Source organism: Parasteatoda tepidariorum, chromosome 4, assembly GCF_982258835.1.
Source record: "Parasteatoda tepidariorum strain Cologne lab strain chromosome 4, Ptep-v5.0, whole genome shotgun sequence".
Classification (NCBI taxonomy): domain Eukaryota; kingdom Metazoa; phylum Arthropoda; class Arachnida; order Araneae; family Theridiidae; genus Parasteatoda; species Parasteatoda tepidariorum.
In genome coordinates this window covers 58,822,725-58,849,601 of record NC_141758.1, presented here as the reverse complement: position 1 = coordinate 58,849,601, position 26,877 = coordinate 58,822,725, and the positions used below count along the sequence as shown (strand labels likewise).

The 26,877-nt window shown below is 28.9% G+C and overlaps 2 protein-coding genes across 5 annotated transcripts in view; one reads left to right on the top strand and one right to left on the bottom strand.

Moving 5' to 3' along the window:
• The window catches only part of LOC107439507 (protein spaetzle 3), a 66,287-nt gene that overhangs the window by 30,253 nt on the left and 9,157 nt on the right, over window positions 1–26,877 (top strand). For 2 of the 4 annotated variants that reach the window (XM_016052137.4, XM_071182340.1), the window contains exons 2-5: window positions 13,157–13,281; window positions 15,778–15,828; window positions 17,554–17,745; window positions 20,557–20,682. In XM_016052137.4, the coding sequence (XP_015907623.1) occupies window positions 13,157–13,281; window positions 15,778–15,828; window positions 17,554–17,745; window positions 20,557–20,682 (494 nt within the window). The remainder of the gene's footprint in view (window positions 1–13,156; window positions 13,282–15,777; window positions 15,829–17,553; window positions 17,746–20,556; window positions 20,683–26,877) is intronic. The other 2 variants (XM_016052139.4, XM_071182341.2) reach the window with 1 other exon arrangement.
• On the bottom strand, window positions 11,760–13,034 carry LOC147810988 (protein GVQW3-like). Its single transcript, XM_087161185.1, has one exon. The coding sequence runs from the start codon at window positions 12,831–12,833 to the stop codon at window positions 12,090–12,092; it is 744 nt and encodes a 247-aa protein (XP_087017311.1). The 5' UTR covers window positions 12,834–13,034; the 3' UTR covers window positions 11,760–12,089.

Here is a 26,877-nt window from a genome sequence, read left to right as displayed (position 1 = left end):
ATATTACTTTCAAATTAACAATATGGACTTGTTACAGATAGATCAAAAGGAGCACCAACACAAAATGAAGGTGGAGAATTGTTTATGACGAAATGTTCAAATAAATTCGGAGATTTTGAAACATTTGATTGATTTAATTAAAAAAATTACATTTTATCAGTTTTAGTTAAAAATTGTGCTTGTCTAACTAAGGCCATAAGTAACTAAATATTTTTCCGTTTTCTGAAATTAAAGAATATATTTATTTTACTCATACAATTTAGTTGGAAGAAGATTATCAACAATAATATCCACGTCCATTGAAAATGTTTGTTTTAATTTTGTGGTCGAGGTTAAGATGTTATTTCACTACGTTTGCTTTTTTAGCTTTTGCGAAATCTTATATATTCATTCACGCAAGATTATTTTTTTCACGGGCTCATGCGCATTTCATCAGAATTGCCGCGTGCAATAATTTCAAACTTGCATACGGGGACGTACGTATTTTTTCTATTATTTAAAACTATTCATACACGTATAATCCACGCATTTAGCATTTAAAATCATAATTTCGCATACTCTCACACTTGTCGATTTTTATTTTATTTTCATTGTTGATGCACAAAAGCAAATACTGATTCTCCAATTATTTTAAAATCTTATCTGTGTTCGTGGTTTCAGAACCAACTAAACTATGGAGTAAAATAGTATGGATTTATCGGACCCACGGTTAAAAAACGACTGGTAGCTAAAATGTTCTAACTTCCACAATCCCATTGAGTTGACTCCACTGTAAAGTAATGAATGAAAATTCGCCAAAAAAAAAAACCCTCCGCCTTTGACTCCCTTGATAAAAACTTTCCAGCAAACCTTCCAGCAATGTGGGCGTGCGCGGCATGCTTGCCGCTGGACTCTGACAGGTGTACCGCGAGGTTAACTATGGAGTGCGTCCATGTTTCTAAATTCTTCTGACTTATCCCCCTCTTTAAAATAAGGGGGGTGAAAAAAAGCTTTCTCTTCCTTTTTTATTGCTTTTTTTCTAATAGGACATTATAATAATCCTCTGGATTTTCTTTTCAATGGACGATAGTGTCAGCGTTTAATGTAAGCTTTGTGAACAATTTCTTTTTTTCTTCCTCGTAATTTTTTTTCTTCTCTGAACTTCTAGTGAAGTGTGGGTTATGGACTCATAAGAAAAGGCGAGGCAAGTATTTATGTTTCGATCTCGTAGAAAAGAGAGGAAAAAAAATTTTTTTTCATTGCCTTTTATCTTTCTTTCGGTAAACCGTGGGAACGAAGCTGATTTTTACACTTGTTTTTCGTCTTTCGGAGAGTGGTTGTTTCTACGTGGTTTATGAGAAATTAACCGAAATTCATTTCCTCGTTTAAACGCTTTAGATGTTTTTAACTCGTTTCGGGAAGGCCATAGTTCGTGTTCAAAGTGGAACCTCCCGCTGATTCCTGTTTTTGCGAACGTTTAAGTTGTTATTGTTCATTCAGTAATATATATGTATTTAATTTTATTGTTCTGCTCCGGAACGTAAGAAGACCAGTTCTGTGGTGTTTTATCGTGATATGATGTGTCTTCTTTTATAGTCGATGTATGTACCAATTGCAATTATGTAAATATATAAATATTATTCTAAAATTACGAGAAAGGTTTAAGTAGTTACAAAATTTGCTACAACATATCAGATATAATACCTACTTAAAAGTTACAAACTGTTTTATACATTTTTGGTTTAAAGTATTGAAAGTATTAGATAATTTTTACACAATTGCCTTTCACAAAATGCCTTTTTGATAGAAGCATTTTTCTAAACGTTTCGCTTCAAATAATGTTTTGCAAATTAAGAGGCCTCTACCATCCCCATTTTCGATTTTAGGTAAAATTTTCAGGCAGAGTAAAGGGAAAGGGTTTTAGGTAAAATTTGTGTTTTCTTGATATTTTTTTTTATACTTAACAGACTTTTGATTATATAGTATTATTAGACAGAAGAATAAAAAATAAAGGGTCGCTTAAATAGATTAGGAAAAAATGCACTTGATAATTATGAGAACTTGTATGAATTTTTCATCAAAACCTTTGAAATAACAAATGATACATTTTACGGCTTTGAGTGAGTAAATTAAAACTGCACGTTTCTCAGCTTTTAGATTTTTTGAAATCTAAATTTATTTATTATTAATACAGATTATTTCATAAAAACAAAGATACTTAATGTAAAATACAAAAATAGGAATTTAACTAAGTAAATGGTTTCTATGACATGCGCCAAAGCATCGTTATAAAAATTGCCAAATTTTACCCCAATTACCTAATTTTTTGCAAATTATAAAATTATATTTTATTGTTAACTTTACAGAAATTATAACCAAACCTTTTCGATAAAAATTACCGAGCTTTTTGGTGTTCTCATGAAGCAGAAACATGGTAAATTTTACCATATTTTGGTAGTTTTGACCATACTTTTTTTTTTCTTAGTGTGACCATATATGCCTTTAGACTAATTAAAAAATGTAAGAAGGTTAATTTATTATAACTAATATTAGGTAACTAAGGTAACTAATTATTTCGAAAATAATTAGTGCAGACGATATTTTGTTACTTAAAATATCGTCTGCACTAATTAATTAGCATATTTGACACCCCCTTGAGCCCTAAAGATTGAGTCCTAGAAAGTGAAGATTCGATCATTAGATCAAACGTTATTCAGGGTGTCCCATTTTTTTCTCTTTTTTTGCTTACTGTACATTTAAACAACATGATGACTGAACGGAGAAAACTTAATTATTACTTAGTAATCTATTATTACTTACTAAAGAATTATTACTTACGTAATAAAGCTTTGTTGTTCATCTTCATTTTTAGAAGAAAAAAATTGCTTTTGTTAGCATTTACTTACTTCCTATAGATTGATCAAAACTATTTTACCCTAGCCACGCATTCTGTCACACCCAATTAAATAATATATTTTATTATAATAATGATATTATGTACTGCTCTAAGTAATTTATCTTTAAAAATAAATTTTCTATTATAAGTCTACGGCTTTATACTGATAATTTTTGCTATTTTTATTACAATTTTATATTTATTTGTGTAAGTTTATTCTAGAACTTTACAAATATTTTATAGCTTTAAGTATCTATACTTTAACTTTATGACTTTTTAACTACATATCATGCCATATTCAATGAAATATTTTACATAATAGTTTTATTATCTAATTTATTAAAGCGTCAGACACAAGTGAAAAAGAATTTTATCAATTAATATGATAAGGTTACTTTAGCACTATATTCATTACTGATTTAAACTTCATATCTTCTTCAAAGCAAATGCAAGCATACTGAACAAATCAGTTATCCTTAGATAAACAATTTTAAAAAAAACTTAACTAAATACATTGAAACTCCACCACTGGACATAACTATCGCATAGACTTGATTAAAAACTGAGACCACAAAGTTTTACTACTTCTTCGCCTCCAATTATAGCCACTCGCTGAATACTTGATCCGGAAAATCTTCCAAATAACCGAGTTGCTCATTTCGGCATTTTGCCGGTATTCCAACGCGCATCGCATATATTCTACGGATCTCAAGTCAGGTGGTTTTTCAGGCCAATCAATATGAAATTGTATAGATTTTATTTATTAAACTAGTTACACTTTCTTCTAACTCAACGAATTTCAGTGCTTCCACTCCGAAAATCGGGATAATAACTACATAGTCATCATAAAAATGCTGCCTGAAAGACAATACCTGACTATTAAACTAGTCACACTTTCCTATGACTGAAACGAATTTTAGTGTTGCCTCTAGGAAAATCGGGATATTAACAACATAGTCATCATAAAAATGCTGCATGAAAGACAATACCTGACTATTAAACTAATCACACTTTCCTATAACTGAAACGAATTTTAGTGTTTCCGCTCGGAAAATCGGGATAATAACTACATAGTCATCATAAAAATGCTGCCTGAGAGACAATACCTGACTATTAAACTAGTCACACTTTCCTATAACTGAAACGAATTTTAGCGTTTCCTCTCGGAAAATCGAGATATTAAGAACATAGTCATCATAAAAATGCTGCCTGAAAGACAATACCTGACTACCCTGAATGTTAAAAAAAACGTGTTAGTGCGTGTTAGTGAGCGGGTTAATGACACTTACATTTAATGAGTAGTGAGGCACAAAAAATAACTTTACTAAAACATCATAGATCCATCTCAGATATATTGCTCTTTTCTTCAGAGGGGGTTAATTTTTTAACTTATTTCCTTAAACTGTCTTTCTTACAACGAAAACTGTACATAATATTATGCGATATTAGAGATGATTCGAACAATGAAAACATATTTCTCAATAGCGAACTTCTGTTTCATTTGGACATGAAAGGCGATTGTTCAGAGTCACAAAATCCAGCAATCTTTCTTGCACCCGTCACCCTTATAGTTATTCGAAGACAGACTGCAACAGCTGTTTTGACAACTAGCGAGTCCGTCTTTTATTTCTTTTTTTTCTGCCAAGATGGATAAAAAAGAAACATCCCCGTGATGTCCATACATCATGCTGTACAACGATTCAATGCTTTATGAACATAGGGTTGGTAATCCCTTACACCAGATTCGAGTTCGCTGCCGTCCGGAGGAGAAGAGAGGAAGTCGAGCTTTACAAGATCATAATTTTTAGTCAATGTCAAAACCTGGAGATGACTGGAACGCCATGTTGCTTTGCTCAGATTAAGGAGCATGAGACGAGAGGTTTAAATCACGAGGAAATTTATTTGGTGACTTTTTTCTGAGATCTGTGACAGTTTCTTTATTCGGGAATAAATATATCGCCTATTTGGCTGGCTTCTGAAAAGAGCTTGTCGGATTGTTTTGATCTGGTGAAATATATGCTATCTTCATTCTATCTGTTGAAAAATTTCGAGAATTATGGCTTTAATGGAATGAAAGATTTAAATAGGTGGTCTCTAAAATTAGGCACAAGCAGATCTTTTAAAGTTTTGTGCAAATTCATAGGCAAAGGAAAAATTTGTATTCTTCTGATATTGCATTTGTTTTTTGAGCTATCTTCTAAGCGAGGTACTTTATTTGAATATGCATTTAAAGTAAGATTAATCTACAGATTTTGTCATTTTTAACATCCAAGTCAAACAAGCCGACTCAATTACCATTTTTGATCAACAATATTAAATATTATTACTATCTGTTGCGCTTTACTTGCAGCTTAAGCGCAATAAATGAAACTTATTGTTTTTCTTAACTTTCTTCGTGTTTTCTTGTATTTATTTATTATATATATATATATATATATATATATACAACATTCCTAGTTACATTTTTATCGGTTACAGCGTGATATCAGTACTCCAAAATAGCAAAAACTTAAATATCTACTAAATAAGTCCTCTTCCCATGAAAACATTTTCTTTTAAGCTACAGCTTAGGGCGTAAATGTCGTACTACAAATATATAACCGCAGCCGACGTGGATTAGGTGATGTAGCGTTCACCTCACAATGATTTAACCCAGGTTCGAATCTCAGAAGTGACTGGTAGAAGCGAATTCTGCTCCAGGCTCGCACCGACCACAGTACTAAAGAAAATATCCTCAGTGGTAGACAGATAATAGGTTAGAATCCCTTTGCCATCAGGCTAACCGTATGAAATTTTCATGGTTTTCCTCTCCATGTAACACAAAGGCGGATTAGTTCCGTCATAAATTCTGCCACGAAGGCTAGTTTGTTCCAGTGCTTGATACGGGAGTTCTCTTGTCTTCTGGGTTTGGTTCAAAAGTAATAAAGCTGGAGAGATAGTCGTAACTTGTAAACCCCGTTTTAAGTTTTTACTAAGTATATTTATGTAATATTGTTTTTTTATCCGTCAATAAGTTTTTAATTTCTGCGTAAAAATATTTCGATTTGTTCAATCAATTTTATTTTGATTAGTTGATCTTTCTTAATTTTTTTATCTGTAAATAATATATGTAATAATATATGTATGGCGTAAAAATTGTTTAATGATTAATATTACGCATAGTATATTATAAATGTATTTTAATTCAGCTTAGCGACTTTTAAATGAGCTATTCATTTCAGTCGTTTCAGAGCCTCAACTATCAAAATATTTAGTTAAATTGTGAGACCTTATACTAGAAAAACAAACTAAAACTAAAAATTTTTATCATATTGGTTCTTGAAGAAATTTTGAAGCTAAATTCAAAATTTAATGGAAAAAAAGCATTTTTTTATATAACGGGAACATGAATAATTTATTAAGTGTTTAATATGCATGATGCTTAATAACTAACTCAGTCAGCGTTTCTACAAGAGAGATCAATCAGGAATATGTTGATTGTTGACTAAACTTTAATTTCTTTTTAAACTCCAGTGTACTGTCTCAATTTTTCATCTATTTTGTAACTATTTTTTTTAATATTTTTTTTGGAGGGGGCTTATTATTTACTCATTCTTGGAGATTATGTAAAAAACAAAGGACTTTTCTTAACATTAGCTCCAAGCTGTTGCGTCTCACAACACTGATATTTATGGTTAAGTATAAAGGGAAATTCTATGAATTAGTTCCAAATGCAATGTCCAAATAGCATTGAGATACATATAAGTTGAAAAGTAACATAAATGAAATAAATGCAATATTTATGACTCAAAAGTTTTACAGAATGTATATGTTGCACATTTTTAGAACTTAAACTTAATCTTAGAACTTTAGAACTTAATCTGCTCATTTTTAGAACTTAATCTGAAAGCACCAGCGTACATATTAAATAGACTAAAAATACATATTACCTATTAGCAAGTAAGAATGAAAAAGAAATCTGATAAGAATTGCAAAAACAGTTTCAGGTGTCGCTGAACACAGTGGGTAAAATAGTGGAGCTTACTAGTAGCATAAAAAGGGACTTTGTGATCCTGTGGGCTTATGAACGGGAATTTATGATTTATGATATTGTAAAAAATATCAAGTTTTATTTCCTACTTGTGTACAATTTAATCCCTAAGCAAAATCTTGTTCAAATCAAAAGGAATCATTTTTAAGCTACATGTTAATTTTGGTATTTCTGTAGTTAAAAATTCAAATCAATATTTGTGCGTTGATGGAATTCGAATATGGTAAAAACTCGAATGTATTTCACATTTCATGAAATCTTAAGCACGTTATAGCAGAAACTGTAAAAACTCTGGTGTAATATCTCTCCGAATTTCAAGCTAAACAACCCTAAAAGCTGTGTGTAGAAACACTTTTTTGTTTTACCACAAGTTAACACCAAATCGATCGCTCAAATACAATTTAAAGGGTGTATGGAATGAAATCTCGAAACACCGTGAATGAAAAAGTTTACACCGAGATTACTCATCCACCTTTACACCATAAGTTAAATATTTTTACTTCCGAAAACTTCAATCTTGGCGCGTTTTGATTTCATCTGTAATATTTTTTACAATCCATAACAAGTTGACGCATGTTGGCCGATGTCTTCAATGTTGCTTTGCATCTGCAGAAACTTAAGCTCGCCGTTAAAAATGTTTATGTTTGTTTTTAATTATGTAATGAGAATATTTAAGAGCCTCTGTAATTTCGAGTTTTGTAAATTGTATTAAATAACTACATAAAGTATAATTTCCATCCTGTTCCTGCTCTGTTAATCTTAATTCGAATTAGTCTTAATAATTTTTTTGCTACGCGTATGCTTTATTTACAAACTCGTTTTATTTTAAGAACTAGTGTAAGTATGCAACTTTAGTGTAAGCAAGTAACTCGTAAAAGTGAAACTTATTTACTGATTCTTATGTTTATCATATCTTACTGTAATTATAAATTTTAGTGTTAATAAATAACAAAGATGGTGGTAGGTGGCGACTACTTAAACCAAGTAGTGCAAAAGAACATTGGTGTTTCACGCAGTAGTAATATCCTTGGGCTTTGGTGTCGAGGAACACTGAATAGAACACCACTCTGCCACTTTGGTGCTAAGTATTTGCCACCATTTTGGGGCTCAGATACGGGAACATTTTTTACAGTGTCGTTGATTGTTTCGATTGTAATCACGTTTAAAATGGTTCAATGACATAATACTTTAATCAGATATGCGTTTATTTGATAATTGATTCAAGGATTCAAACAGAATCTCTCAGGAATACTATGTTTTTCTCTAATAATTAAGTACATTGAATAGTTTATAATGATATTATTTTTCTTAACTGATCACTTCAGAAAGCTGAATCCCTATATCAGTAAAGTTTAAAAACACCATTTTTACGAATTTAAAAAATATACAAACTTAACTTTTTTCAAGCAACACTTATGATTATAGTAATCAAAGTTTTTTTTTAAAAAGTTGGAATAATATTTTTCAGGAAATATTTGTTTGATAGATTTTATGAATGTTTGGAAAAAAACACCGAAAAATCATAGGAATCGTATTGATAGAAAATTTTTAATAAATATTCACACAAAAGCTTCTATAAAATAATTCTAAAAGTTTTGCAAAGGCAATATATACCGAAATTCAAGTCTGTTACAGCAGTAGTGTTAAAAAAAATAATTTTCCGTACTGACATTTGTAGTTTATAGAAAAAACCGACTAAGGAACAAGTACCAATGTTAACGAAAAGCTCAAAAAGTTTTTGATGAACTAAAAAAATACTTTTAACAAAAAAAAAAATTCAGAATTTTAGAATTGTAAAATCTGAACATTTTTACGAACTTAAAATTAAATAGGTGACTTTTAGTCTAAAAATATCAAGACATAAATAATTTCGATAAACTTGCCGGCTTTTTCTGATGAGAAATACCTTTAAATTGTGACGGCTTTCAGGCGTGAGAATTTTGTAAAAATAAACCCACGCTGCAATAAGTGACCCACACCCACATAGACTTGACAGTATGCCACATAATACGAGCCATTCTGCAAACAACTCATCTTAAGCAAACCTGAAAGATGAGCTCCCTGCTTAAAGACAAAGACAAGCCAGGAGCTGGCTAATAACCAAAACACGAAAAACATAAACGGGCTCACCCTTCTAGTTTATAAGTCACCAAGTATTATAGCAGGTGTAGTAGAGTTAATTTTTTTGTTTCCATTTTACTTTCTCTTTCAAGAAGATAGGCGCGTGCGGCGCATGCAAAGTGTTCCATCTCTTTACTCTCTTTTAATGGAAGTCCCCCTTTTTTTTAGAGGTCAGTGGACGGTCAGTTACCGTCATCTCAAGTTGAGGGTCAAGGGTAGGAACCCCGCGCTGGCGTGAGAAAAGAAAGTGGGAAAAGCGTTACGCACACGTCATCGCTTTAAAGAATAAAAAAACTGATTAAATTTTCAACCATGGAGATTTTAAGAGGTGACTTTCAAATCTCATTTAATGCTTTAATAAATAGTTTGCATATCACCATCCGTGTGAAGTTACTGTTGAAAATATATACTGAGATCGAGAAGCTTCATTTCAGTATAATTTTCATGGGAAATTCATGAAGAGTTAGGAAAGCTTCTCTCACGTAAAACTGTTATAAAAATTTAAGCAATATTTTTACACTGTTAAAATTTTCATTCTAAAATTATGGTAAAATAACTGGCAGCTGTCTGTCCATCCGATTAACCGTAAAGTTTACGGTAAAGAGCATTTTTTTTTCTTTTATGGTTTTGAAACCATTTACGAAAGGTATGGTTATAAAACCATCAATACGAAACTATACGGGTTTTTAACCATTTTCAACTAGCATTTTTCAAAAACGTAAAAAAAAATAATTATTTATCTAGACATAGGAGCTCGGCTTTTCATTGGGCATTGGAGAGATTCGGATACTGGAAATTCTTCATGTGTTGAAGGGAATGGAGGAAATATCGTGGTGTCAACACTAGGACTCGAACTCAGATTCTGCCGGTCATGAGATTGACAGATAAGCCCGCTCGGCTATGATATGTAAGCAGTTGCAAAGAGCTAAACAGTTTCATAAGGTGGTTCTAGCTGGTGCGATAAAATTCTGGTTGTTTAACAGTATTAGGTGAAAGCAGTTAATAAACAGTTTGATTAATATTTTATTTATGGTTATTTGACTGCCTTGATTAAATATGGTAAATTAACCATTCAATAAATTGTTATTTAACCATTTTTTCCAAGAAATTTCTAACTGTGTATAAGAGCCCTATTTGTTATAGACAATGGTTCACAACCTGAGGGAACTTACCTTAGAGGAGAATTTCATAGTTCCAAGGGGAGAATCATGTTATTTTCATTATCTTTACTTTCAACTGCACATTCCTTTGTATCCCATCAGAAAATAAATTTAAGTTATGCTTCCATCAACTCTCTTTTGCGAAGTTAAATTTAGCTCAAAATCCATCTATTTCAACTTTTGTTGAAAAAGTTCTTGATGTTTTGCAAGATAATATTTTGGATTAAGAGATGATCTCCAGGCAAAAAACATATTAGGAGAAAACTCAATCACTAAGTCTTGATCTTTGATGTGCAAGTATTATCTACAAATCGCGGAAAATCAAAGCATTATTTCCGTTTGTGCCGATTTATCTTTGCAAGTCAGGTTTCTCAATTTAAGTAAAAAATTAAAACGACTAAAATAGATTGAGAGTGACCTACACTGTTAAAAACTCCGGGCCAAATTACTGTAATAAATACCGGTACTTTTGGTTCATCATTCGTAAAATCCATTTCCCAGTTATCCATTTACCGTAAAATACTATACAGTAATTTTTTCAGTAATATTTAATTTATTAGAGTAATTCAGCGAATTTTGCGCGCAATTATGATTGTAAGAATGACTTCATATCATTTTTTTTTGCTCCGTAACACGTTCCGTAAAACGAAATTTCAAGTTAAAAATTACCATCACCATCATTGCCGGTACTTTTTACCGTAATTTGATCTGAAATTCTTTATAGTGTATTTTTGCATGCATTACTCCATGTATCCAAGAATCAGCCATGAAAAACAATCAGATCCGTTAAATTAAAAGTGATGAAAATCACACTGGTTTGTTATACTAACACATTTTTTAGTATCTGGAACACCATTAATTTATTTGACCTTAAATGGTTAGTGCGATAATGTAAAAAATATACATTAAGAAAAAGTATGGTATAAACGGAACAGAATATGGTAAAAAAATTACTTAATTACCTAAAAATTGCCAGTACAAGAACTCCAAAAACTTCTTAATTTTTACCTGATCATTTTGGTAAAATTAACAATAAATTATAATTTTATAATAAGTGAAAAAAATTTTAGAAAAATATGTTAAAATATGGAAATCCAGTCGTGATGTAGGCCATGGCTTAAAAAACCATTTATTCAGTTAAATTTAGTTTAACTTTTACAAAGTGTGTGGTAATAAGAACTATAAATTTGAAAAGCAGAATTTTCGGTAAACCGTTACAATAGGAACGGAAGTACTGCCAAATGAGTGGTTTGAATACTTTAAATATCGTATAGTTTAGTTTTTATTACTATAATTATGTTTATTTTTGCCAGAAATGTCATAACCATACAGTACAATAATTTTTTTAGTTAATTTTTTTCCGTGTATGAAAGGCAATGCTACATAAAATTTTTCTATGGTTTGTTGTTTGATTTCAAAAACTTGTTAAGAAAATTAAAAATTATCATCATCATCATATATATATATATATATATATATATATATATATATATATATATATATATATATATATATATATACGAGGTGTGATCAAAAAGTATCCGACTTTTGTTCATAAAATAAACATTTATTATGATATAATTATTTAATACAAATCCCCTTCAAAGTAGTCCCCTTGGGCTGCCACACACTTCTCCCAACGCTTCTGCCACTGTTGAAAGCATCGCTGGAAGTCCTCCTTCGGTATGGCTCTCAGATGGTCTGTCGCATTCTGCATAATATCTTCTCTGGTCTGAAATCTGGTCCCTTTTAGTGGCATTTTCAGCTTTGGGAAAAGCCAAAAATCGCAGGGAGCCATGTCAGGAGAGTAGGGAGGTTGACGAACCACTGGTGTGCTGTGTTTTGTCAAGAAGTTCTGAATTAAATGGGAAGAATGTGCGGGAGCGTTATCATGATGGAGCTTCTAACTGCCTGTTGCCCACAGATCCAGGCGCTTGCGCCTCACTGCGTCACGAAGGCGACGCAGAACCTCTTGGTAGTACTCCTTGGTGATTGTAGTACCGTGTGGTGCGTACTCGTGCTGTACTAAGCCACTGGAGTCAAAAAAGGCAGTTAGCATGACCTTGACATTGCTGCGAACTTGCCTTGCTTTTTTGGGCCTCGGGGATGAAGGATGCTTCCACAGTGTTGACTGGCGCTTGGTTTCTGGGTCATATCCATAAACCCATGACTCGTCACCTGTAATCACTGTGATCATAAAATCGGGATCACCGTTCACAGTTTCCAGCATGTCTTGTGCGATCTCCAGACGAAGGTTTTTTTGCTCAAATGTTAGCAGCTTTGGTACAAACTTTGCTGAGACTCTCCTGAGGCCCAAGTCGTCAGTCAAAATTGATTGAATGGAACCAAAACTAATACTCACCTCGTCTACAAGCTCTCTGATCGTGATTCGGCGGTTCTGCATCACCAGGTTCCTCACTTGATCAATGATGGCATCATTTTTCGATGTTGAGGGTCTCCCTGAGCGTGGTTCACTTTCAACTGATAAGCGGCCATCTTTGAAGCGGTTGTACCACTCCTTTATCTGTGTGGTGCCCATCGCTTCATTTCCAAACACTTGTTTAATCTTGCGAATTGTTTCCACTTGCGAATCACCAAGATTAAAACAAAATTTTATGCAATAACGCTGTTCGACTTTTTCTGACATTTAAAAAAAAATAAAATCCGACGACACTCACTTGCACCTGTTCAATCATGAATGGCCTGACGCCGACTGACTTGTATTGGAGCTGTAGAAAAAAATGAGCATGCGCACTAGGCATGCTTACAACCACACATCGAGCCCCGCCCCCATAGCTGCGTTTGTTTGACCAATAAAAATTAAGGTCGGATACTTTTTGATCATACCTCGTATATATATATATATATATATATATATATATATATATATATATATATATATATATATATATAGTTCTTATGAGGATCCAACTTTTTCTTCGTGATGTTTACTTTTCTTTTTTATTACAGGCGAGCTTAGCTGTTTTCGCACTTCTACTTTGGATGGAAACGTGTGCAGAAATCCTCAGAGGTTATCCTTGTATCAGGCGGAAAAACCAACTTTACTGTCCTTCGCCGGGAAATACTTATCCAAAGTATGTATTATAGAGAGATTTTTTCTTTCAATTCTTATGGAGGGCATAGCACGTTTGTTAGCTTTATTAATTAATGTTTATTAATTAACGTAACGAAAAATACTAGCCAACTATAAATTACGATAATTTTTATAATTTTCTGAACAGTTTTATTCAATTTAACAATCATTATACATTGCATGTGAGTAATGAACGTTAAATTGATATTTATTCCTATCAGACATAGAATCATGTTATCTTCTGTATATTAACAGATTTAAAATAAAACTTATAAGGAATGTTGAAAATCTTTCTTTATCTTGTCTCTACTTTTAAAGAGAAAGAGATAAGTGTCTTCTTCCTGATTTAATGTTGGTTAATAAACTTGATGTAAACGCATTTATACTTTAAAATTCAATAGATATAATATTCAATAATGTATCAATATGAATATTAAAAAAATAAAATATAATAGTTAACATTTTTTAATTTCTTGCGATTTATTTGCATCAGCTTTAAAAAATTATGTAATTTTTTTATTAATGAACTTAAGACATAAATGTTTGATACGAAATATAAATTAGCAGAGTAGCTAGGATCCATCATATATCGTCAAAGTTAATTTAACTTCATAAAATTCAGAATAATAACAAACTTAGCTTGCGAGATTAAATTTCAGTTTCTACAGTTAAAATTTGAAGTTGTATAGCCATGTTGATAAATAGCAATGATTTTTATGGTATGTTCATTATCATTTCTTAAGCATGCACGTCATGAAGTTTTAATTGTGTATTTAAAGAATTCGCAATATTTTATATGTTCACAATATACATATTTACATATACGTGTAAATAAAAATCCAAACTTTTATTTCTTATACTTTAAAAAACGATTTTCATGTTTAGTTTTATTCTTATACTTTATTGGAAGGACAATTATTTTTATATTCTTATAAGTTTTTTTTCTGAGTTTAAACTGGTTCGTTTTGGTCACATGCGTATACTTAATTTTTAATTATATTTTGGTAAAAATTTTCTAAAATTGCACTTTTTGAATGTGTAAGAATTAATTTATTGTTTTTGCGTAATACGAGAATATGGTATTGAAGGAATATCGAATAAAGAAAACATCAACTAAAAATTAATTTTTGTTAAAGTCATTCAAACCTTATTTCTGCACACTTCTCAATTTTTAATGCTAATGCAATCACAAGTTCCATTTAGTTTTTTTGTCTTTGTTTCTATATTATAGGGTTCTTTATAATTTTGTTTTTTGAAGCAAACAAACACAGAATATAAATTTTTCATTTATAATCTGGAAATTAAAATTAAATTCCAGTACATGCGTGATATTTAAAGATAAATTGTAAAAAGATAAAATACTTTAAAACTTATTTTTATGTTTCTCTACTAAATATAATATGCTAAAAATACCAAAACAAACAAAAAAATTTAAATTTTTACTCCGAAAAATTTTTTAAATTACATTTCCATACACTAACATAATAAATATGCAGCTTTTCTGGAATACCAAACTTTTTTTCTCATTTGAAATTATCTTTAGCATTTACAAAACAAAAATTTACAAAACTTTAAATCTTATAAAATACTTTAAATCTTATTTTATGCTTCTCTACTAAATATAATGTACTAAAAACACCAAAACGAAATATTTTTTTTAATTTTTTCTCAGAAAAATGTTTAAATTACATTTCTATACACTAATATAATAAATAAGTAGTTTTTCTGAAATACCAACCTTTTTTTCACATTTGAAATTATCTTTAGCATTTCCAAAACCAAAATTTACAAAACTTTAAAACTTATAAAATACTATAAAACTTATTTTATGTTTCTCTACTAAATATAATATACTAAAAACACCAAAACCAAATTTTTTTTAAATTTTTTCTCCGAAAAATTTTTTAAATTACATTTCTATACACTAATATGATAAATATGTAGTTTTTCTGAGATACCAACCTTTCTTTCACATTTGAAGTTATCTTTAGCATTTACAAAAAAAAAAAAAAATTTGTTATTAGATTATTTTTTTTCTTGCATTATGGTTTGTTCAAACTTTTTACACGATGCTAGATTTTCACATGCTTTTGTCACTATTTATCAAAATTTGCAACATAATATTCTAGACATTTTCTTAATATTAAATACTATTCCTTTAATAATTATTGTAATCATCAAAATCATTTTTTTCTTTTATTTGTTAAGATATAATATTTTTATTTTTAATTTTATCTATAAATTAAATTGTACATGATCAGCATTTCTTTTGTAATTATTTTTTTTTTTTGATTAAAAATATAATCAGTCAATTTGTTCTTTATATTTTAGTTTAATTTAAACTTGGTATTTCATACACAATGTAAATTAATTATTTTTATTTTGTGGGTGTGTGAACTGAATGTTATTAAGCGCGCATTATTGCTGTTTTTCTCCCTGTCCTTCCAATATCTTCTACAAAATTAATTCTTTTTTTTTTATAATTATTTTCCCTCAGTTCGACGAAAGGGGAAGAAGATAGGACAGGCAGGGAGAAGAGGAGCAAAAGGTAAAAATACTTTTTTTTTTCTCTTTTATTTTATATTTTTCTATGGACTATTATTCGTTTTGATTATTGCATGAAATCAATGAATAATGATTTGTTATGTATTAATAAATGAGTTGTCGGAAAATCTTTTGGAGTTCAATTAACATTGATCCTTATAAAATTGTATGCATGAAATTATTATATGCACATTTAATTATATGAAATTATTTTATACACATTTACGAAATCATTTATTAATCCAATTAATATGTATTCTATTATTATTTAAAATCTCCTTTTATTAATAATAAACTTTACTGACTCCCTTTTAGAAGTGTTTTTTTAATCAAGTATTAAATCATTATCTTTAAAAACATAATTTTAAAATTTAAAAGTAATTTTATGGTAAAGTAATTAATTTTAATTTTTAATAATCGAAACTAAAAAATATTTTACTTGAAAAGAAATTAAGGTCAAACGATAGAAAACTTTTCATCCGTTTTAAGTATTGTAAGTTTTACTTAAGACACAATTTATATCAGACTTTTTAATTGCATTATTGATTTTTTTCCCAATAATTTAAGATAAATGTATGCACATTGTATAGTATGCATGCTATCAATAACTAAGTTACGCAAACAATGATACAGAAATGTGTTCGGATTTTAAATATAATTTAAAATTACTCTTTTGTTTTAAAATTAATTAATTCCTTGAATGAATTTTCTATCACATAATTTTTTATTTTAAAAGATAAAAATGAATTTTGATAGAAATCATGATTTGTTATCTCAAACCACCATTTCATGTATTTAATTATTGCGTTACTTCAATTACAGTAAAATAACAAAAGTAATATAAAACTTCATTTTTAAATAACTCAGCATTTTTTAAATTTTTTAACTCACAAACAATGACTTAGTGTTTCAGACTTTTTAAATTATTCATAAAATTTTAATAATTTGCAATTTTTATTTTATTATAATTAAAAACTCTTTCAAGAAAATAAGAAAAAAATATCGATTATCTTGTAACTTTTGTCTGCTTAGAAAAAAATCTCTAAAATTGTCATTTCTTTAGTACTATATTAATTATTGTTATAAAAATTTCAAAGTGGTTAATTAAGAAAAGTTTCAATTAATTCCTTTAACATGTGGAATCAAAATAGTTAAGCTTCATTTGATATGATATTGAACTCAAAACTTTGCACTCATGTTAGAAAAATTGCGCAAAACTTTTAAAATGTTTAAAAATCGTAAGCTTTCAACAAAAACTTCTAATTCATAATTTTTATTTCAATTACAGCTTTTTTTTTCAAATTGTTCTTTAAATTTATTTTATGTTTAAGTAAATGTAAAGAATATTCTGTAATCACGTCCCTCAAAATATATTTCTAGAATCCTTATAAAAATAAAAACACATTTAGCATCTCTAATTAGTGCTTCAAGCAACAAAAAAACATACAAAAGCATTATTAAATCAGAAGAATCACTATTGAGCTCAGCAAGATTAAAATTCCCTAGTTCCAATTGAAAGAAATTAAATTTTATTTGGCAATCAAACTAGTTTTGAAGTTTTTAACACCCATTTCCCCAATTATAATTCCGCATATAAAATTTTTTTCTCGTTTTCCTTGTATAAAAATACATTTACATTTTCTACTGTATACATAGTTTTGACTTTATTTTTTTAAAGCATTCTTTACACATTTGCATTAAGTATTCATTTATTGTTTTTGTATTGTAGAGATCGAATTGAAAAATTCATTGATGAAAATAAAGCTTTAGTAAAAAGAATGGTGGGTGAATATTCCTTCGGAAATGAAGATGATAACAACACTCCTGCCTTTAAATTTGACCAGTTTGAAACATATGATGGTCATCCTGTACATAGTAGAAATAAAAGAGCAAGAACGGCGTTTGGAGCGTCACCCAATAAGTAAGTTGAACTCATAAAATTTAATTTTTTTGAAAGTTGATCAAGTTTTCACACGTAAATATAATTATTTATCTGTCATTTTTCATCTCGAAATATTTTTAATGTATTGAACTTGTATACCTATGTGTTGATTTTATGAACTTCGAAATGAATATTCGAAACTTAATGAACATTCGAAATTTAATATTTTAGAAATGTTTTCACGCTAAACGAAGTTCTTTTTTTAAATGTGAATTTAAATGCTTACATTGTAAAAAGTTCCGGATTAATTTACGGTAAAAAGTATCGCCAGTGCTTTTCACCCTAAGATCCATTTTTGCCTAAACATGTTACGGAACAAACTTTCAAATGTACCGTAGTTTTTACAGCTATAATTAATTCCTGTAAATCACTAAATCTCTTTCATTTGATAAATATTGCTGTAAAAATTACGGTATGTTTTACGGCAAAAATGGAATTAATCGTACCGTAGTTTTTACAGCTATAATTAATTCCTGTAAATCACTAAATCCCTTTCATTTGATAAATATTGCTGTAAAAATTACGGTATGTTTTACGGCAAAAATGGAATTAATCGTACCGTAGTTTTTACAGCTATAATTAATTCCTGTAAATCACTAAATCCCTTTCATTTGATAAATATTGCTGTAAAAATTACGGTATGTTTTACGGCAAAAATGGAATTAATCGTACCGTAGTTTTTACAGCTATAATTAATTCCTGTAAATCACTAAATCCCTTTCATTTGATAAATATTGCTGTAAAAATTACGGTATGTTTTACGGCAAAAATGGAATTTACGGTAAAAGGAATTTTACTACGCACGTTGCACTCAAAATTTTGATACTTTATACCGTAATTTGATCCAGAATTTTTGAAGTGTGTTGAAAGAATTTATTGCATAATTTTAATTCTTAAGATTTGAAATTATGAGCCTTTTAATCTTTACAAGAGTTGCGAATAAATTAAGCTTCAGCGCGCATATAAATTTATATTATCAAATATTAAATAAATGATAATACTAAAAATTCGAAATAATTATTTCAGAATTATTTTCTTGCTTCCTTTATTTTTTATTTTGATAAAACAATACTGAATTTCAACTTCTACAATATAGGCTGATTTTATTGAGGACTAAATCATGAATTGATATAAGAATTGATTGATAAGACTAAATGATATTTAACAATTAACATTCAAGATTTGAAATGATGAAGATTATAATTTCAAAATTAATTTCTTTCATACCACACATTTTTTTACTCCTATCATACTATCTCATTGATCAAATTTTCAGTCGTTAATTAAATACTTTTTATTCATATACTCAAAGTTTAAATAAATTTTTTTGAACTTGTAGTGGATGATGACACTTGATGTTAATACAATTTTTTCAAATATTAATTCCCTAATTAAATAGGGATGAGTGAAAAACAAGAGTCAGTCATTGTTTTAAATTTCACCATAAGAGATTCAGTTTTTCACATATTTTAAAAATAAAATCAGTGATAATTTCTAACTTACAGCCCTATTTGAAGAAAAAAATAATTTATTGCTCACATTTAAACAGTTAATTATTTTATATTTCATGTGTCAGATACATTCAATAAAGAACAAACTTATACTTTTATAGTTATCTGATACCACGCGCCTTTTTTTTTCCAATACCTACTATTAGTTCACTTTCCCTGTTAATATTTATATATCTCGTTCAAATTTTCAATCGTTAATAAAATACATTTTATCCATCCAAATACATGTTTTCAAACCTGTAGTGGATGAAACTTGATGTTAAAACAGATTTTTTTAAATATTAATTCATTAATTAAATTGAATTAATTAGTTTTAGTTTTACATGGGAGAAAAAAATTGCAATTATTTAATAAAAAGTAACTAATACAAAATTTAATTTTCGTTGAAAACAAACATTGAACCTAAACATATATTTTATTTTATTTAAGTAACATTATGTTTTTACGCTTAGCATTCGAAATCATAATTTTAAAACTCTTTTTCATTATAAGTATTTTTTTTATTATTGTTGGAGTTTCTTTCCTTTTCATAATAGAAATATCAAAAGAATTATACATTCATGTTTCAACAAATAAGAACAATATTATCCCAATTCTATCAAGCAATACCTCATTCTCCTTTTACACATAATATAAGGAATTACAAATATGTTTTACTCATATATTAATAAAAATTAAATTTCGAATTTTAATTTTAAACATATCATTACATGTCAATAAGAAAATCATTTCTAGCAATAAATTATATTTAAATTTTTAAATTTTATATTGTTCTCGTTTACTTCCCAATTTGTAACTCGAAATATTGTATGTGTAATTGTGAAAACTATACATAAAATTTCATATCACATCATACACATCAAGTATGACTAAAATTTTATTAAAGAAAAATTCAAGATGAAAATCGAAATGTCTCTTTATAAAGTTTTTTTGAAACTTTGATAAAATGAAAGATTTGATTCTTTAATTTTTATTTCCATTGTATGATACGCCACAAAAATATCAAATGGTAAATTAATGCAAAAATGCATAGCTATTCAAAATTTTAAAAAGAATAATTGTGCAAGATTTGTTCAAATAATTTGCTTCTTGTACTATTTTCAGTTTATCATAAAACAAATTTTTGATAACTATAATAATGCTAAAGTTCATGAGTGCATATCCTCTATTTAAATAATGCGGTTTTGCATTTGGAAAAAAGTATATCATTATACAAAAAAAATGCATTTGATTTTTTCATTTAATTAGTAATTATACTTTATTTTTCTTTCTACTATAGAGTGGACGCATGCGAGTCAGCAGTGGAGATTGTTACTCCATATTGGGCTTCGAATAGCGCAGGAAAAATTCGAGCCATAGTCAACACACAACATTTACAACAAGCAATACAGCAAGAAGTCTGCCAGTAAGCAAAATCTTCCTTTCTCATATTTACAAATTTGCATAAATTTTCATGCTTTTTTTTAAATTATAAAATTTACTTAAACTCTCTAAAATGATTATTCTCTCCGACTGCTGTTACCACCTTGCTGTGGTGGGTTGGCTTGCGTGCGTCTAGGACCCATCTAGGACCCTTGGTTCTTCTTGAGCAGTAACAGGCTGTAGGACCTTGAAAGAAGAAGAAAACAATCATTACAAAGGTCATGTAGCTTTATAAGAAGAGATTATACACAACACAACCCTTATAATATTGATTTAAATTTAAAGTAAACATTTTTTTTAATATGTAAGATTACTTTGCTTATTTTATCCCACAACAAAATATAATATAAATACTATTCAATCAAAATATTTCAAAATATTTCACTGTATTTAGTTCCTGTTTCCACAGGTTTCATATTTTATAGTCTAATAGAGTTAAAGAACACATCGTTTAATGAATCTAAGCTCAAATGTTTTAGATTAAAATCATACTTTCTTGAAACACGATAAACGTTTTTTGTAATTTAGGATTGTTTTTTTTTTTATCTAAAAGTATTTTGTCACAAAAACTAATTGAAATATTACCTCTTCAATACAATAATTTTAAAAACCAGAATTTCCGGTAATCTGTTACCATATGAACGGAGAAATTACCAAATGAATTGTTTAAATACGGTATATTTTGGTTTTATTAACCAGAATTATGGTTTGCTTTCAGACATATAATTATCATGCAGTACAGTAATTTTACCAATTTTTTTTTCTCTGTGAAGGTGTAAGTGAATAAGTGATCTTACTGATTAAATAATCTTACAAAATTTAAATACTTATAAAATATAAAATAATCTTTTGAAATATTAAAAAAGAACAAAAAAGCAGCAGTTTTCTTACTATCAGACGAACAAATAATGATGAAAAAAATTTTAATGAAAAGGGAGCAATGCGTAGAAATAAGCTTATATCAAGTAGATTCCAAAAATATATATTTTCAAAAAATATGAGTTACATACAATTTAGATACACCGTGTTAAAGTATTCCAATGTGTAACTTTTTCATTTGCATTGAATTTTGCTGCCCTAAAGATTAAAAATAGAAACAATAACAAATATAGAACGCTTATTTCAGTTCATACATTGTCAAAAATTTCAGAGCAAATTACAATTTAAAGTACCTGCACTTTATTCGTAAAATCCATTTTACCGTAAATTCCATTTTTAGCTTAAAATGTTATGCCATAATTTTTACAGTAATATTTATTAAATTGGAGAATTTTCAAGGTATATATTCTGTGACTTTACGGTAATATTTACTGTAAAATTTAAGGTATATAAGTTTTTTTTGTTCCGCAACGTGTTACGGTAAAAATGGATTTTACGGTAAAAAGTTCTGGCACTCTGAGTGCCGGAACATTTCACCGTTGCTTGATCCGGAATTTTTTACAGTGTACAATTTAGATTATCTTATAAAATTAATCCAATATGTAGTATTTTGATTTGCATTGAAACCAGCAGAGTTTAAACAACGAAACAATGGCACAATATAGAACTCAGCTTCAGTTCCTACCGCAATGCTTCTCATTTTATTTAACTGCCCAAAGATAGAAATAATATTGAATCTATGGCTCATAAAAAATACATACTATAAATTTTCCAGCGATAAATTCTATCAGCAACACACCTATAGTTAGCTACACATTAGAAAATCGTATAATTCACAAAAGCATGTCACCAAAAAAAATATCCCTTTTGAAACAATAAAACTACGACAAACATGGTGCTGATTTTTATCTAGAGTTACTTGTTGCAACAGTTCTTATCTATGGGTCATCTCTAGAATGTAAGGGTGTCCCACTGGGACAGTTACAGAGACAAGGGACAGAAAAAATATAATTCCCCATTAAAAAAATCTCTTGTCTTTCTGTAGCAGTTGATATAGGGAAGTAAATAAGTTTCCAATTTCAAAGTATTTGGTTTCGTGGTGCCCCTGCTGCTAATGTCAATTACGGCTAGGGACGTTTGGTTGTCCAGGTAGATTTAAATTTTCTTTTTACCTGGTGAATTGGGGGTGGGGTTGCAGTGACGTCTTGATCTACTTCCGACGTTTCCCTCAAGCTCGTGGAGGGTCCTTAATTGAGTTGTCTGCCGTTGATGGAGAATTATCTGTGATTTTTTTTCTTCTTGAACTTTGCTCTTGTGAAAAAAAAAGTGGGGTAGATGATTAGAGAATGATCTACTTAATTACAGTTAGTTTTGTCGATTTCTTTTTTGCAAATTCTCAAAAGAATAATGTTATGGTAACTTTGAATTGTCTAATTAAAATTAATAGATTTATAAATAGAATGGTTTTATTTCTCATCGGTAATTAAATTTAAATCGCGATATAAGGAAGTATTTATTTGCATTTTAAGTTGTATCATACATTTTATTTCTAACAATATTATAATCGCTCAAAAACCATTTCTGATAACATCTTCTCTGCCACACATTTGATTTATGCAGAAACCGCAAAAACTTAACCCTTAACATCTGGAAACGCTAAAATAGAATGATCAGTAATAATGTATTCCTAAAATCTAACAACCTATAAAAAATTTTGTTTTTGCTATGGAAATTTATAATTATTCTGAAATAAATGTATAATTCTTTATTTAAAAAAGTATATAAGTCATAATACTAGTGAAAAAAGGTAAATAAATACTTTTGTAATCCAACAGTTGCGTATGTATCAACTGTCTGTGTACTAGATAAATACTGTTTTTCGTCACATTTACAAATTTAACATGCATTATGCACTTTGACTTTTATCTTAATAATACTGTTTTATACTGTTATAAATACTGTTTTTCATCCCATTTATAAACCTAAAATGTATTATTTACTTAGAATTTAACCTTAAAAATACCGTTTTTCACGGCGTTTACAAACTTAATATGTGTTGTTTATTCACTTTGAATTTAACCTTAATACTCTCTTAAACAAACAAAACTTAAAAATTTTTGATAGTGTTATTTTGAATGTTAAAAATCAAGTTCATAGAGTTGACTGATGTCATTATTATACTACTGAGGTTGTTTGAAAAAGCTCATGTCTATGATATGATTTACGAAGACATTTTAGTATGTTGAGAAAAAAAGGTGCAATGAATACATTGCCTTTTAATTATTTATACATTGCCTTTTAATTATTTATACATTGCCATTAGGAAATTTAGGAAATTCGTATACGTCTCAGTCATATATGTCAAGTGTCTAAGCGTTACAAGAAGATACAAAATAGACGTAATTTTGTTTAACTTTTAGTATTTATCTATAACTTGTTATTTGAAAGGCTGTTTCTGTGTTGATTGCAACTTACGAAGTTCTCTTTGATAACTTCGATTGACACGAAAACTTTATTTGCGCGAAACAGATTCTACACTTTCGACTTCCACACTTTCGTAAAAATTGAAAATAGAAGAAGTTTTCATTTCAATTAAAAAAAAGTTATTCGGCTCTGAGAAAAAATGTATAGTCAAAACTACTAGACTATGGCAAAGTTTACAGTATTTCTGGCTCCATAGGAACACCGAAAAGCACGGTAATTTTTACCATTGCAGTTTGAAATGATTTTGGTTAAATTGACTTTAAAATATTGTCTTATATCTGATTAAATTTGGTAAATGTGGTAAAATTTGGTAATTTTATCATGATGCCTTAGAGCATTGTACATAAACCTTTTATTCGGTTAAATTAATTTTCTGTTTTTTTTTTTAAACTAAATATGTGGTAATAAAAACTATAATTTTATGAAACCAGAATTTTTTGTAAATCTTTACAACATGAACGGGAAAAATTACCGAATAAAAGGTTTAAATACCGTATATTTTGGTTTCATTAAATATTTTTTTTTTTTTTTTTTGAAGCTTTGTGGATTTTGTAAACCTTTTAAGTGTCTAAGTTTTACAAGAAGATACAAAATAAAAAAACCTTTATTTAGATTTTAGTATTTATCTATTACTTGTTATGTTCAAAGTTTTTTTAATTTTTGATAATTGGATACGTTGTTCTTGTGTCATTCCGATTTTTTAGTAACTTGATTTGCTCGTAATATATTTTATTTTAGTTTTGAAACTTCCCCGATTCTGATTAACTTTTAACTGTCTAAGCTTTACAAAAAAATATTAAATAGACGAGATTTTATTTAAACTTCAGTATTAATCTAACATGTGTTATTTGAAAAGTTATTACTGTGACAATCGGGTCTCATGTTGCTCTCTAAATCATCCCTATCCTTTATTAATTTGGTTTGTTCTTAATATATTTCACTTTTGGAACTTCCTCAATTTCATAAACCTTTTAAGTATCAAAGCTTTACAAGAAGATACAAAATAGATAAACTTTTATTTAAATTTTAGTGTTTGTCTATTACTTCTTATTTCATAAGCTGTAATTGGGTATTACGTTGCTCTCTAAATCATTTCTATTTTAGTATCTTGATTTATTCATATTTTTTTACTTCTTTAATTTCCTCGTCTTTGGTAAAATTTCAACTGTCTAAGCTTTACAAGAAAATACAAAATAGAAAAGATTTTATTCAAATTTTAGCATTAATTTAATAACTGCTGTTTGTAAAGTTATTACTTCAATAATTGAATTTCGTGTTGCTCTCTAAATCATCCCGATATATTTATCATGCTGCTCTCTAAATCATTTTATAGTAATAAAATTTGTTCATGAGATATTTTAAGTTTGGAACTTGCACAATTTCGTAAACCTTTTAAGCATCAAAGCTTTACAAGAAGATAAAAAATAGACAAAATTTTATTTAAATTTTAGTATTTATCTATTACTTCCAATTTTAAAAACTGTTAGTTTGGTAACTGGGTCTTACATTGTGTGTGCTCCTTAAATCATTTCTATTTTAGTAACTTGATTTATTCATATTATTTTTTACTTTTTTAATTTCGTAATCTTTGGTAACATTTCAACTGTCTAAGCTTTACAAGAAAATACAAAATAGACAAGATTTTACATAAATTTCAGCATTAATTTAATAATTGCTGTTTGTAAAGTTATTACTCTAATAATTGGACCTCGTGTTGCTCTCTAAATCATCCTGATTTTATAGTAATTTGATTTGTTCATGAGATATTTTAAGTTTGAAACTTCCTCAATTTCGTAAACCTTTCAAGTGTCTAAGCTTTACAAGAGGAATAGAAAAAAAATAGCTCACTAAGAAAAAAAAATTGAACCGGTCTTGACTTAAATTATAATGAAATTCGATTTGAGAGCTTAGGTTAAAGTGTTACTTTGTAACCTTCATCACATTTTTAAAAAGCTTTTTCTTCTGGCTGGGGTAGAAAAAAAGCAGTGAGCGAGAAGTTAGACAGCAGCAATCAAATTGTGATGTACGTTCTATTCTCTTTCTTGGGGTATTTCACCGCTGCCGACCGACCCCACTTTCGGAATGTTTACATTCCATCCCGTGCCTTTTCAGTGATGACAGACTAGTGGGCTTTTCTGTATCGGGGGTGGTGCACGTGGAATACACCTTAAGAAACACGGTTGGAGGTTGTCACATGGCGTATGATGTTGAAGACCGGTATGCGATGGTTGCAGGTATAGAATAGAATGTCATCGCCAAATATAAGGGGCCATCAATATATTATTCTATTTAAATTGCTGTTTAGTCTACTGAAATTTCAAGGAATACTTAAAGCCTTAGTGACCTAATGTTAGAGTATGAGAAATTCTAAGATTTATGCACTCTTAGAAAATTCGATCCAACAAAGAAACTAAATATGGTATAAATTTGCTAAAAAGTTAATGATGCTTCAAATCTTTAACAAAAATTGATCCAACAGTAAAACTTGTTGTGGATATAATGAAATTTAAATTGAACCATAGCATCGTGTAATTACGTTTAAAAATTTCCAACCAAGTTGCTTAACTTAGCACATTATAAAGGAGAATCTCTAGGCAGCCGGTTAGCACCTTTTTCAGTTTTAAAACACATAGAATGCTTAATTCAAAAAATGCTAATTCTAGCAGGGTTTTTTTTTTTTTTTTTTTTTCGTGCGTGTGTGTTGAATTGGGAGAATAATATTTCATATTTTGCACATCTTACAAACGATTGTTATAAATTAATTTATCATCGAAAACGTAGCATGATCTGTCTCATTTTATTCATAGACAAAGTT

Bases quoted from the DNA above. Each gene is read 5' to 3' on its own strand.
- LOC147810988 (XM_087161185.1), bottom strand. From the start codon at position 12,833: ATGTCAGAAAAAGTCGAACAGCGTTATTGCATAAAATTTTGTTTTAAT.